Source organism: Prionailurus bengalensis, chromosome A3, assembly GCF_016509475.1.
Source record: "Prionailurus bengalensis isolate Pbe53 chromosome A3, Fcat_Pben_1.1_paternal_pri, whole genome shotgun sequence".
In the NCBI taxonomy this organism is placed as follows: domain Eukaryota; kingdom Metazoa; phylum Chordata; class Mammalia; order Carnivora; family Felidae; genus Prionailurus; species Prionailurus bengalensis.
This window is the reverse complement of record NC_057354.1, coordinates 38,799,399-38,813,345: the sequence shown is the minus strand read 5'-3', so window position 1 is coordinate 38,813,345 and position 13,947 is coordinate 38,799,399. Positions and strand designations below refer to the sequence as shown.

At 43.6% G+C, this 13,947-nt stretch overlaps 1 protein-coding gene across 2 annotated transcripts in view; it reads right to left on the bottom strand.

Moving 5' to 3' along the window:
• Positions 1 to 13,947, bottom strand: part of ISM1 (isthmin 1) — a 74,472-nt gene that overhangs the window by 34,051 nt on the left and 26,474 nt on the right. Inside the window, exon 1 of one of the 2 annotated variants that reach the window (XM_043602900.1) lies at positions 12,550 to 13,253. The exons of the other annotated variant lie outside the window; for it this stretch is intronic. Coding sequence (XP_043458835.1) covers positions 12,550 to 12,621 — 72 coding nt within the window. The 5' untranslated portion in view covers positions 12,622 to 13,253. Of the gene's footprint in view, positions 1 to 12,549; positions 13,254 to 13,947 lie in introns of those variants that run through there. 2 annotated transcript variants of the gene reach the window in all.

Below are 13,947 nucleotides of genomic sequence, written 5' to 3'. Positions count from 1 at the left end.
TTTCACATTAAAACACTCCGTTTTTCTTCTACCCACGATAAACACACTCAGAGCTTTATCTGTGCTAGGCATCGATTTTTGTCTGGAACACTTCCACGCATCTAAAAATAAGTTCAAGAATGCCATTGGTGGTATTTCAAAGGGAAGAGCAAAATTTCCCTGTTTGGGAGATGAAAGAATGAAAGGGCACCCTGATTATCTTTACACATGATCGGAGAGCAGGCGCTTCTAGGAAGAGAAAACCAGAATAAACAAATGAGTTTCAGGCAGTAAAATCGGCTATCTCAAGGGGGTGCACTTGCTCGTAGGGCTCAGGAAGATAAGCACAGAGACCATTATAGCCATGGCAGCAGGGGGTGATGGAGGCTTGTCCTGTGAACTACTGGAAAGAAGTAACCAGGACCCATGGGGAGAACCCTGCACTGGTGAATATATGGAGGACAGGGCTGGCCACCCTCTGTTCTCTCTCTGTTCAGTGTGTGATGGCAATCACGCACCTTCAGCCAGCAGGAACAGAGAGAATATCAACAGCTTTATTTTACAGCAACCATGAAAATGCCAATTCCTGGCAGAGGGGAAATGGCTAGAGATATGCTTCCATCTTTGCTGTGGAAGCTTGAAGACAACCCTGGGAACTAGTGACATGGGCACATCATGTTTCAAGAACGCAGGAGTGTTGCATCTTGGTTGGGAATGGAGGCTTCTGTTGAAAGCCTGACTCATAGCTGAGAAATATTTTGTTACAGTGGCAGAATGTATCACAAGAATGTTTATTTTAGGGCTTGGGAATGACCCTGCTTATGATCCCAGGCGAGGCTTTAGAAGACATGAAGAATGGTCAACTGGCTGCACTTGAGCAGGGAGCTGGCTCCATGGGGAAGGGGCCACTACTGTGGGCCACCCACCCCTGTGATTCTTTCTTAATTGAAGGCTCTGGGGGCTGGCTGACAAAATGGAAGTCAACACCCCACTGGCTTGTCTCAGATACTTCTGTAAACAGCTTTGATCTTGAAAATGTGCATGTTATTGGTGATTTTTCAAGTTGTGCTTTCTCCACTGCTGGCAAAGAAAACAGAGTGGGAACTATCCAGGGCCCATTTCCTTTATGTCCTGTTAAGCTAAAGAATGAACAGAAATGAAATAAAAATTTTTCTTTCAAGTCTAAGAAAACATGTAAGAAGCAAGGGGAGGAAGCCAATTTGGCCAAAAAAACAAAACAAAACAAAACAAAACAAAACAAAACAAAAAAAACCTTCACCCATCATCTAAAACATCTCTGCAAATGTAGGGGATGGAGAAATTGTATTTTCCAAAACCCTTCTCAGGGGGAATGGTGGACCTGCCTAGAAGGCACACTTTGGTAAGTCCCTTTTGGTGTGAGACAAACCCTCCTCAAGAGTAAGCTCAGGGGAGGTTTTTGTCTGCTGAGAGGGCTGTCTGAATCTCAAGGCTGTAAAGAACAGGCCAGTGGTGGCCACCAGGGGGCCCTTGGGCCACTTGGAACTTAGCCTCCCCTCCATGTCAAATTTTGAGCAAAATACTTAATGAGTCTGGATTACTGAGGGTTTTTCAAGTTGTGCTTTCTCCATTTGTAGTAAAGAAAAAGTGGCAACTATCCAAGACCCATCTTCCAGGACCCAATTTGAAGAAGCACCAAATTGTTAATGTGCCTAAATGGCCCAACAATCTAAGCCAGCCCTTGACAAGAGAGGGCTGGTGTCAAACAGGACAAGGAGTCCCAGGAGGCTAACATCTCTGCAGGGATTCAGTGTCTCCCCACATGAAATGGGGGGAGGCTCCCAAGACCCAGGTCAAGGCTGGTGTTCTGCTGTTGACAGAACTAAAGAGCATTGGAGGGCAGAGTTCAGCAGCTGACCTGGGCGTGGGGGTGACCCTGGAGACCCTTGCCCAATTTATTATTTTAATCATGAAGATGGACTTCTCTCAACACTCAAAGTCAAGATCCTTCCTTGAAACCTACCACAAATCTCTGCTCCAAGTACCTCTAAAATAGATTTTATTAATTAAAAAAATTTTTTTAATGTTTATTTATTTTTGAGAGACAGAGAGAGATAGAGCATGAGTGTGGGAGGAGCAGAGAGAGAGGGAGACACAGAATCTGAAGCAGGCTCCAGGCTCTGAGCTGTCAGCAAAGAGCCCGATGCAGGGCTCAAACCCACAGACTGCGAGATCATGACCTGAGCTGAAGTCAGATGCTTAACCGACTGAGCCACCCAGGCAACCCCTCTAAAATAGGTTTTAAAGGAATTTAAATTTATTTAATTTAATAAATTTATAAATAATATAAATAAAATATAAGAAGTATAAATAAAATATAAAAATATAAATAAATTTATATATAAATAAATTTAATATCTAATTTATTTAAAGGAATAGGTTTCAAAGGAATTGGACCTTGGCCTGGAAATCCTGGAAGAGGGCTTATGGTATTGTGGAAGGTGCCTGGGCCAGGAGGTATAAGGCCTGGTTTTATGTCCTACCATTGTCCCTACCTAGTTTTGTAAACTTAGGTTTCTGTACCTGTTTGTCTGTGGTTTGCAAAAATGTCTACAAATACTCTAAACATCCATGCCTTGGGTAGCTGCTTCCAACACTGTCATTCTGTTTGGCCACGTGATTTACTTTGGCCAATGAATGGCCAAAGCAGAGAAAAGTACTTGTGTATTGGGGCTTGTCTATTTTTGTTGTGCTCTGTAATCCCAAGACCACTGTGTGGAAGAGGCCTGGGCTAATCTGTTGGATGATGAGAGGCATGTGGAACACAGATAATTCACCCCAGACAAGCAGCCAGCCAATGACTAGCCACTCAAATGGAGACCATCCTAAGACCATCCAGACCTAGCTGAGTCAACCCAGAGTAGAAAAGCCACTAAGACGACCCATAGAATTGTGAAAAATAATCAATGTTTGTCAGTTTAAGCTAATGAATTCAGAGTGATTTGTTATATAGCAAAAGCTAACAGATTCAGGGCCTCAGTGATTTCTTCTGTAAAATGGGCATGGTGAAGTGGGGTGGGAACTGCAAAGAACTTCTCCATCTATCCAGTTCTGACATCCTAGCAATGGAGTCCTTGAGAGACACTTGTCCTGGAGAAAATATTTTCCAACAATGCAAAAAGAATATTGTATCAAATGCTTCAAATTAAAGGTGGGAAGATTAAACAAAAAATCCAATGGTTCTAAATATATAAAAATGTAACTACGATTTCAATTATTACAACACCATCACCTTCTCCACCTGCTAACTCAAAGCTGGGTAAAATCTGTCGGAAAACCACCCTCTGCCTACTGCTTCCGTCAATTACATGTGCTGCTTTGTTAACAGCTCTACTGCCAGTTTTTCAAAGATTCAACTTGAGATTTAACAATTCTCCCCTTGCACTTTCATGATGCACCTGTACAGCTCCGTGGGCTGCCAGAAACTAGCAATGCCCATTTACTAGGGAACCCCTACTGACACTATAAAACAATTATAGAGCTATCATAGACCAAATACAGCCTGAGGTGAAGAGAAAGCTGTGCACCACCAGGAGTGGCTCCCTTGCCCACCTGCCCATACAGATTGTTCTTATTTGGACTGCTGTTCTGTTCTCCAAGGAAACTGTTTGATCCCTATTTGGAAAGCTGGCAGAACATGCGATTGTGATCCCTTGGCTTAGTCTGGCTAACCCTTCTCTATAAATGGTTCGGGTGTTTGTTCTTTTCGTGGATTCACTCAACAAACACCCTCCTGGGCACGCACTTTGTGCCAGGCGCTCTGCTGTGGGTGAGACAGGTCAATAGCACATCGCTTGTTAAAGACAAATTATCCCAAACTTGGAAATAAAGGAAGAGCATGTCTGGAAGTCAATCAGTTCATTCCAGGGCACAGTGTGACAGGCCGGTTCAAGATTATTTAACTCTAGGAGAAGGTAACTTTGTTTCACTTATTATTGACTATTGATGAGGGCCCAGACTAAAAGTTACACAGTAACTTGTACATTTTGATCTTGTAGAAATCCAATTTGTGTTTTGGCCTGGTAGAATATTAACTCATTAAAAATTGTCATCATAAGAAAAAAAAATCGTAACTCTGTGAGGTGATGGCTATTAACCAAACACTGTGGTGATCATTTCATAATATATACATCCATCAAATGATTATGTTATATACTTTAAACTTATACAATGCTATATGTCAACTGTATATCAATAAAACTAGCAAAAAAAAGAGAGAGAGAGACAATAACTGGAAGTTTGCTGTTTTATTGCCCTATAGGATATTAACCAGTTTTATTTCTAACTTACAAGTTTATATCCTCATGATTTTCTTAAGTAATGTTTTAATTTTTTTTAATGTTTATTTATTTTTGAGAGACAGAGAGAGAGAGAGAGACAGAGACAGAGAGAGAGAGAGAGAGCAAGCAGGGGAGGGGCAGAGAAAGAGGGAAACACAGAATCTGAAGCAGGCTCCAGGCTCTGAGCTGTCAGCACAGAGCCTGACGTGGGGCTTGAATCTACAAACCACGAGATCATGACCTGAGCAGAAGTCGTACGCTAAACCAACAGAGCCACCCAGGTGCCCCTTAAGTAATGTTTTAAATATGTGTTCCTCAAATCCTCTGTTCTGGCATTAACATCTTAGTTCTCTCATTAATTAGTTAATGTTAACAGTAGGTCATGTGCCAGATCGGGTGGGCACCCTCATTACTTTCAACCATTTTATTACCTCCCTGTACCCATACTGTTTCCTACTCTGACCGTAGAGAAACAAAGCAACCCCCAGCATTGTTCTCCGCAAAGATAATTCTCCTGCTAGAAATCATTCAGTTCGTTAAGGTTCAAGAAAAGAGAACAACAGGTTTTCAGAGGCTGTCTTTCTGCGAGTGGTCATGAAGTGAGGGTTTGCAACCGAGAACATGCTTATAGGTTTACTACTCTCCCCAGCATAAACACCATGGTATTAGGATGTATTGGTCTGATTCTGGGCAGAAAATGGATGGCACTGAAGTCCTGGATGAGCAAGGAAAGCTTAATAAAGGAACAATTAACACATGTCTGAGCAAAGAGGCTGGAAACCACTGAAGACACTGCAGTGCCCAGGGCCACTAAAGCCAGGGAAATTTTATTCCCCCAGGCCTGAAGAGACAAGGAAAGAGGGAGGTCTCCATTGCCAAAAGTGAGAGAGAGAGTTGTGTGTGGGGGGACATACGGGGCTTACTCAATACTGCAACTTCCCTCTCCTCTTCCTCTCACCTGCTGCCTGAGAGCAAGGGAGCCTGTCGAAGTAATACACACAGATCAAGCACCCAAGAGATAAGCTAGGATGGAGAAGGGCAAAGTTGGGTCTAGACAGAAAAACAGAAGATATAGGGCACATAGCTCATGTCTGGGAAAACCACATGAGCACTCGTGCCAGGCACTGGATATGAAATCTAATCTTTACAACGTCCATTTGATGTAGCCATGAGTACCCCTATTCCACGGATGGGAAAGTGGTGTCAGAGAAGCCCCTAGCTAGTAAGTAGGCTCCACAGCCCTGTTCCTCCCGCTGTGCCCCATGGTCCTAACTTCTCCCCTGGACCAAGAGGGTACTTACTCTTTAGAGTAAGAGGGTCTGCAGCCCCTTGAAGCCCCGTCCTCCCCCAACTGCAGCTCCTGCCCAGGGGTAATGAGGGGTAGCTGTTCCAAGAGGACTGGCTTGCAAACACTGCCCTGAAGCACACTGTTGATTTATTCTTCCACTCTTTTCCCCCATTTTGTTTGGTGGGGAAGTCCTGGACCCATTTTCTTAGGAAGACTCATTCTAGTCCAATGCTTCTTGACTTGTGCAGTCTGACCGTATACATTAGTATACATATAATATATATATTTATAAATATATTTATATTTATTTATATTTATAATAATATTTTATTATTTATTATATTATAATTATAATATATTATAAAATTATTGTTATTAAATTATTATTATTTATTATAAATTATAAAATTGTTAAAATTAAAATATTTATTATTTATTATATTTTATATAATATATATTTACCTACATATTATATATAATTTGTGTTTATAAATATATTTTACATATTATTTATATAGTGTATATTTATATGTGATATATATTTATAAACATATAAGTGTTTATATGTTTATAAATATATATCTCATATAAATACAGTCACACTGTACAAGTTGAGAAAGATTGGGCTAGTATGAGTTTTCCTAGGAAAATGAATCTAGGACTCCCCCCTGCTAAAAAAAGTATATACTTAAATGTATATATTTATACATATAAATTCTACCTATCTATTGAGAGAGGAGATGAAATAAGAATGAATGGCACATAGTACTTCATTCAAGCATTGTGACCGCTATTCAGGGGACCAGATGAGGCAAAGAACAGACAAAACAGGTCACAAAGAGCCAGTCCTCAAACATGTGTTGCTTTCGATATTAGCATTTGGTGCCATCACATTCATCCTCATGCCTGCTAAATTCGGGGTGAACTTTGGAAGTGGCAGTGGCCCAAATGGCCAGGCACCCACAGTAAAATGTTTAAGTAAGATGCCTGCATAGAATAGTCACAGAATGAAACCCTATAGAGAAATGAGCAAACTACAACCACACCCAAGAACATCGAAGAATCTCACAAACATGATAGTGAACAAAGCAAGCAGATACCAAAGAACATAAAGCATATGATTCTATTTATACACAGTTTAAAAGCCAGCAAAACTAACAGTGCTGTTAGAAGTTAGGACAGTGGTGCCCGGGGCATGCTAGTGACCTGCAGGGAGTTCTTGACTGGGCTCTGGGGCACTGACCATGCTCTTTTCCTGGTCTGAGAGCTGGTCACACAGTGCATTCACTTTGTGAAAATTGATTGAGCTGTGTGCTTATGATCTGTGCTCCCTTTGGTATGCATGTTACTTAGATGAAGAACTTACCCAACTACCAAAAACACAAGAGAAAACAGAAAAGGAATCCTAGAGAAATGGCAATTGGCAAGATCACAGATATTACTTAAAGATGCCAAGCTTCTCTACTACTGCTATTTTCTGAACAATAAAGGGAAGAGGGAAACACACCTTTTGAAAAAAGAGGGGCTCCACCTGTAGAATGGGGAGCATCTCTGTGGTAAACACACGTCTTTTTTATTATTCCCTTTTCTCATTAGTCTTTCTAGTACTCACGGGTATATTGTTAACCTTTGCTCTTGAACATTTCCCTGCCCCCTCAGGCTCAGCTCCTATCTTCCCTAGTTGTAACCACACCTCCGTCTCCACCACCTTTTCAGAAATGTCTTCTCTGTACTAGCCTTGTCCCAACACTCATCGTGCATCAACTCAGTGCCTCCCCAAGTTCCCCACCGGGTGGGTACAATTACATCATCTCCACCATACAGATGACAATGCTGAATTGAGAATGTTATCAAAGTCACTCAGCTCATAAAGAGTCTAGCTGGGGCTGACTGTGACTGTGAATCCGGCTGATGGGCAGGGGCTGTAGGTGTTAATGCTGGACAGTGGAGACAAGAGATGGCAGCCTGTGTTGGCCAAAGCCACCGGGAAGAATGTTAACCACCCCAGCATAAAGGGAAGGATCAGGACAGAGAGAGAGAACCAACCTAGATGACTAATGGGCAGCCCTTCCAAAGATGCCTACCCTTCAGGACAGAGGGAGTGGTCAGTGCTTTAGTCTTTTGAATTTTAAAGCCGTTTTCATCTCCACAATCCCCTATTAAGACATAGCTAGTCCTGAGAATAGTCACAACAGACCTGTCTGGCAAGAGCAGGGCACAAAGTGGGGATCTGGCTCCTCATGTTGACGGAACATGATCCCAGAGATCTTTGGGAGGAGGTGGCACATGGAGAGAGTTTCTGGGCTGGGCCCAGAATGCAGGATTCCCAACTCCCAGCCTGATGTTCTTCCTACTGAATTGTGTGCTTCACAACTGGGTGCTAAATACCCTCTAAATAAATAGATGGAAGGACAGATGGGTGAATGAATGAATAGGATTTCAAAGCTCCAGAGCCATAGGCACAGCTGAATCACCCTGCCTCCCTGATGTTAGGATCCTGGGATGTGGGGAGATGAACAGAGGCTCTGGCAGAGGTGGGGAAAGTCCTCCCTGCCTCAGTTTCTGGCCTAGTCTCCACTGGTAAGGTGACCCCAATTTCTGTCCAACATGACATGGCACCCGCCTCCCAGTGATGTCATGAGTAGTGCCTGACTTTACTCCACCCAGAGAGAGAATGTAGAGGCAGCATTGGAGGCTCCAATGCAGACAGCCACCTGTGTGTGACTGATTCACCATTCAACACCGAGTAAGTGCACCAAGCAGAAGCCTTGGTGGGGCAACATGGGGCAACAGGCACTTGGGAAGCAAGGACAGAAGGGAGACTCTGAAGGAGATGAGGGGTAGGAGCCCAGGTATTTTGTTCTCTTACATTCAGTTTAGATTCTAAACATTTTCTGAATCTACTTGTTTCTCTTCAGTGTCAAATAAGAATCCAAATATATTCTATATGTATGTCTACATACGTATTTCTTTACATATACTCATTTATAAGTGTGGATACATAAGTGTATACATGTGTTCACCAAGCTCATGGAAAGTGTTAATAAGCTGAATTATCACCTGAACCTACTTGTTCTCAAAGTGTGGCCGCCAGTCCAGCAGCATCAGCATCACCCGTTAACTTGAAAAATCCTGACTCTCAGGCCCTGTCCTGCAGAATCAGTCTCTGGGGTGGGGCCTGGCAGCTTGTGTTTTAACCAGCCCTTCCAGGAAGTCGGAGGCAGGCTAACATCTGAGATCCTTGGCTTTACCCAGGAGAATATGAGGAACAGGTGGCTGAGTAGTAGCTAAGGAGCTATTATTCTGAGGGTCACTTTAGCAAAGGGAAAGATTTTCAGAAATGAAGGGCTCTCAAATGGTTGGTAAACTGAGGGAAATGTAACCAGGTAAATAGCAAATGAGCCCCAAGGCATCCAGTCCAGCACAGGAGACCCTCTGAGCAGTCACCCACTCCTCAGGGACTCCCCCCCTCCCTGCAATGAGGACACCAAGGGCAGAGCTCCTCAACTCTTGGGTCCCTGGGTGAAGGAAGGTGCCGCTGAGTCAGGTGACATTAGGAACTAGGTGAAAAGGTAGAACCTCAAAGACGGAGGCTATATTATAAGACTTGGCTCGCTTCCCACTTATCCCCAGCATCAATGTCTTCTAGCCTCGTCCTGCTCATTTAGGTAGCTAGTGTCCCGAATGGGACAGCAATGGGTTTCTAACTGACATCCCCTTAACAGTGTATCTGTCTCTGAATAAGCCACTCTGGGCCATGGGGAGGGACAGGCGTGGGCCCTGACTGGCTATGGGATAAACTTTCCTAGCTCAGAGGGCTGGCAGATTAAACAAGGCCCATGAGAGGGCCCTCAGGAAGGCCAGAGAGAAATTATCCATCAGTATATGAGAGACGAGGGAAGAAAGAAGGCAGGAGACAGAGGAGACAATTGGACCAAGAGTTTCCTTCAGGCACCCCAAATGCCAAGTGCCTATTACCATGGTTTGGAGATGGCTCCTCTTCAAGCCTGAGAGCTCCCTACAAACCCATCACAAGGATAAACCCCAAAGTGTCCACCATCAAAGCTGCAGCTTTCCAGGAGATGTAAGAATGACACAGGTATGAAGTTGGAGAAGCAAAATCAATCTGTTCCCAGCATATCTACAGCCCTTACCATCAGAACCAAATGTGCCCCATTCCACAGGGAAACACCCCTGAGGAGGAGTCCTTTAACAGCTCCCTTTCACACTTGCTCCTTAACCTTCCAGGGAGGCCTTCTGGGAACAGAAGCCTGATGGATGAGCCCAACCTGAGAAAACGCTCTTTTCAGACAACCCACACAGGCCCTGACTGGATAGGGCTCATGTAGCAACCAGAGCTCCACTCTCCTACAGTAAATTTATACCTCATTCTGTGAAAATGACATTTATTTGCTTCAGCTCAAACTCCCCCATTCACTCCCCAAGTCTGCAGATGGAAAGACTGGCTTGGAGTTAGAGAAAAATCCATTTTTAACCAAATGCTGGGTAGTCAGCCACTGAGAGATCCAAATGCTCACCTTCCCCAGTGGTCTAGAGAAAGGCACAGAGTATGCAGAAACTTCTCCAACAAGGTACATGACAGAAACTTACAAATGTGTTTCAACATACTGACTTTTGAAAGCAGGCTCTATAAGGTCAGAATGTAGAGTTTGTTACAAGTGGATCTGCTCATTCCCTGACCAAAGGAAGTAAGTTTCTTGCCTTTCCAAAGACAAAAAAAAAAAAGCATCTCATGATCCCTCCCTCCCACACGCCACTTCTGGTTCCCTCCCCTCCCTCCCTGGCCAGGATCTCAGGCCTGGATCCCAACTAATAGAAGATCACGTTCCCCGGAATTCTGCCCTCCCCAAGGGAATTTCTCCCATCCCAGGTCTTGAACAAAGATTCCACGATGCATGTTTGATCTCTTCACGCTCCATTTTCATTAGTCCTTCACACTCGCCATCACTTGGAAAAATACAAACAGCATGGTTCAGTTTTAAGGTTAAGAACTGACAGTCTCCATAAACATTTTTACAATGGAAGCTGACTTATCCACTGCCAGGATTTGGTGTCTGTAGGAGGGGGTGAGGTGGGATGAAGGCAAGGAGTGAGTAGTAGAAGCCTTCAGTGTCAGAATGAGAGAACAAGTCCTGGGCATTAAGTACAGGTGAAAGACGCCCCCGTGGCATTGCTGGCAAAGAACTGGATTGGCCCATCTCTGGATAATTAAGGCATCGCAGGGAGAGACAGGGAAACCTGAGATGCAGCATACCCCAGGTATGCATTCCTGACTTATGGAAAATACAAAGCGATCAGTAGTCCTAACCTGGGAGGTTGCATGTCATGAATATTAAAAGTGACCTAGGAAGAGGTTATAAAATCATCTCATTCTCAGGAAGAGACAGTGGGGTAAAATAGATGGATGCATAGTAGACCCAGAACTTAACCCACACTCCACCCTAAATCACCTCAAATATTTAAGAGCTGAACTTATCTGGGATTCATTTTGAATGGTGTGTGGGCAGATGCACCTCAGGACCTTTATTCATTTACTCACTCAACATGTAATTACTGAGAGGCAATTACTCTATTCCAAGGACTGGGAATGTGATGGTGAGAAGACATACCATTCTTGCCTTCATGGAGTTTCTAGTTTCTAGTAGGGGTTCCCATGTTTTGCTGTGCCTCCTGATGCCCAGGTCACACCCCAAACCATTTAAATCAGGGTGTTTGGAATAGGACCCGGATACTTTTCAAAGATCTCTAGGGGATTCCATTGTGCTGCTAAGTTTGGGAATCACTTAGGATTCTTTTTTTTTTTTTTTTCTCAAGTTAGTTAACATACAGTGTAGTCTTGGCTTTGGGAATAGAACCCAGTGATTCATCTCTTACATATGACACCCAGTGCTCATCCCCAAAAGTGCCCTTCTTAATGCCCATCACCCATTTAACCTCCCCCAACTCCCCCACACTTAGGTTCTTGACTGCGTTGCAGTGATTTGTCCCATTGATGAGCACCAAAGCTTGCCAATCATTTACCCTAGCAGCTCTTGCTCTGCCTTCTGAAACTCCATGTGTCCACAAGGACTTCATCCTAATGTCTTCAGGACAAGTGCAAAATTCTGTGTAGCTCCCAAAGGAGTTCCCTAACTACAAGTACTAGCCACATTCTTAAACGCTGGTAGGAGTACCTCCTTATTCCAAACCCTAAATCGGAACGCATTAGCCAGCACCTAATCTGATAATGGTATAAAATATTTGAGACCCAAGCCATCCCAGAAACTCTAAGCCTCCTGCTGCCATAGCTACAAGGTTATTTCATGGCATAAATCCTGGGAGCAGACTCCCAGGGGGTTTAAATCACCCGAAGTCTTTGTTAAGATAGAAAAAGAGAACTTGCTTGATAAGCCCTCTCCCTCTGTTCTCTCTGAGCTTTTATATCCTGTGTTCCCCTTCAAGTAATCAATGGAAAGCCATTATAGATTTTCTTGGACCTACTCCTGGATTTTCATCAATTTAGAAAGGAAACATTACATTAAGTCTTTTTCTGGAAAGCCCCAGGAATTTTCAAAAAATGAGAATAAAAGAAAAGAGAGAGAAAAAGGAGTTTGCTTTGAAGTTGCAATGAACGTGCCAGAGGAAACAAATCAAAACAAAACAAAACCCCAAAACCAAAACGATGGATCCTGAGAAAAATGTTGCAGAAGAAGGACTTCCCCTGCTTCCCATAGTGCGTTCTTAAGGCTGAAGTGGTCCCCACTCAAACGGCCAGCGCCTGCCAGTTGGCCAGCCCAGCAACATTCCACTATAGAGATTAAAACCAACTTTATGATTGTGGTGCAAATAATAAAGAGCCTGGCAGGGTTTCCTTCCAAAATGAAAGCTCATTTATTTTCTGAGGTGTATAATTTGGTTGTAAATGTTTCCTTTGGGCCAAAACATCCCAGATTGGGTTCTTGCCTGGAACACATCACTGCTTTGCTGGAGAAGAATGGCCTCCGTGTGGTCCTGCCGCATCCATCCACTCAGCATGGAGGGGTTCAAGTTGGCCTGCTCTTCTTCCCATCTGGAGGCAGCAGCCAGTCTGCTGGGCAGAACCAGACATGAGGAGGCAGGAGGCGCTGGGCCTGGACTGGCTGCACCAGCTCCCAAGCCCTGGTCCACCTATGAAATGGGCAGGCTCAACACTCACCCTCACTCATACCTGTTATGGTACTTCTTGATCGTGGGGAGAGTGGAAGATCATTAGAAGCCCTGTCCCCTGTAAGACCTGGCTTTTCTTCTAGGTCTTTGTGTCCTTATTTTGTTTATCTTTTCAAAAATCATCCTAAAAAAATCCACCCAGCAATGACTAATATTTGGATAAAGGCAAAGTCAGATTCTTTCCAGGGCTCATGGGCTGACCACATGTACTTAGGGCCAGAATTTGGACCGTGGTGTGTAGTCAATCTCACCCAAGTATAAACAGCTCTCTCTCCTATATAAGTAGCTTCAGAAATAGCAGCCCTTTCTACCAATTTCATGTTTATCAACTCTCTTCCTTATATCGTATACTTTCACCCTATCTTCCACTTGTATCTTCATGGTAAATTCAAAGCCAGAGCTATGCTTTGTGGATAAATATATATTTATTGCACTTTCCCCCCCTCCCAAACAGCTGGTAACACAGAACAGGGAAACATCTTGTGGGATCAGAGGAATGGCATCAAAGTCATCCCTTCAGGATATCTGAAGTTGTTACTCTAACACTGGGATCAGCGCACAGAAAGGGGAGAGAGGTGGGCTGAAAGGAGAAACAAAATTAGTGCAGTTCACTGTAGGGAACACGAGAGGAACACTGGTAGAAATTAGTGTTATGGCACCTGGCTCAAGGGGTGAAGTTCAATGGTCTCACGTATTATGAAGTCACCTGCTGGGAAATGATGAAGCATGCTTTGGCTAAACCTAAGACCCTTCTGAGATTGACCTCAAAGCAGTATGTCAGGCACAATGTTACATAAAATAAAGTTGCTTTCTACAGAGTGTAGACACCTCACTGCTAAGATGAATGGCCCACCAACTTGTCAAAATTATATCAAATTTTCCAGCTGATCATGGCTTCTCTGAGTCAGTTCCCCCACCAGCTATGGGCAGTTCCCCTCAGCTTTTTGGATAATCACTTGCTGCTGGACGTTAGACTGCTAATTCAAGTGGAGAAACAAGAAATGTTCTTAAAGTGGAACCAAGGGATTAAATGCTAGAGAATAAAGGTTTCTGACAATTCATGAACAAAGAAATTACTAATATGAATAGGGCACCATAGCCTTAGTCTCAAGTAGCGAATTCCTTCAACACTTTTTGCTGCTGCCATCAACTACA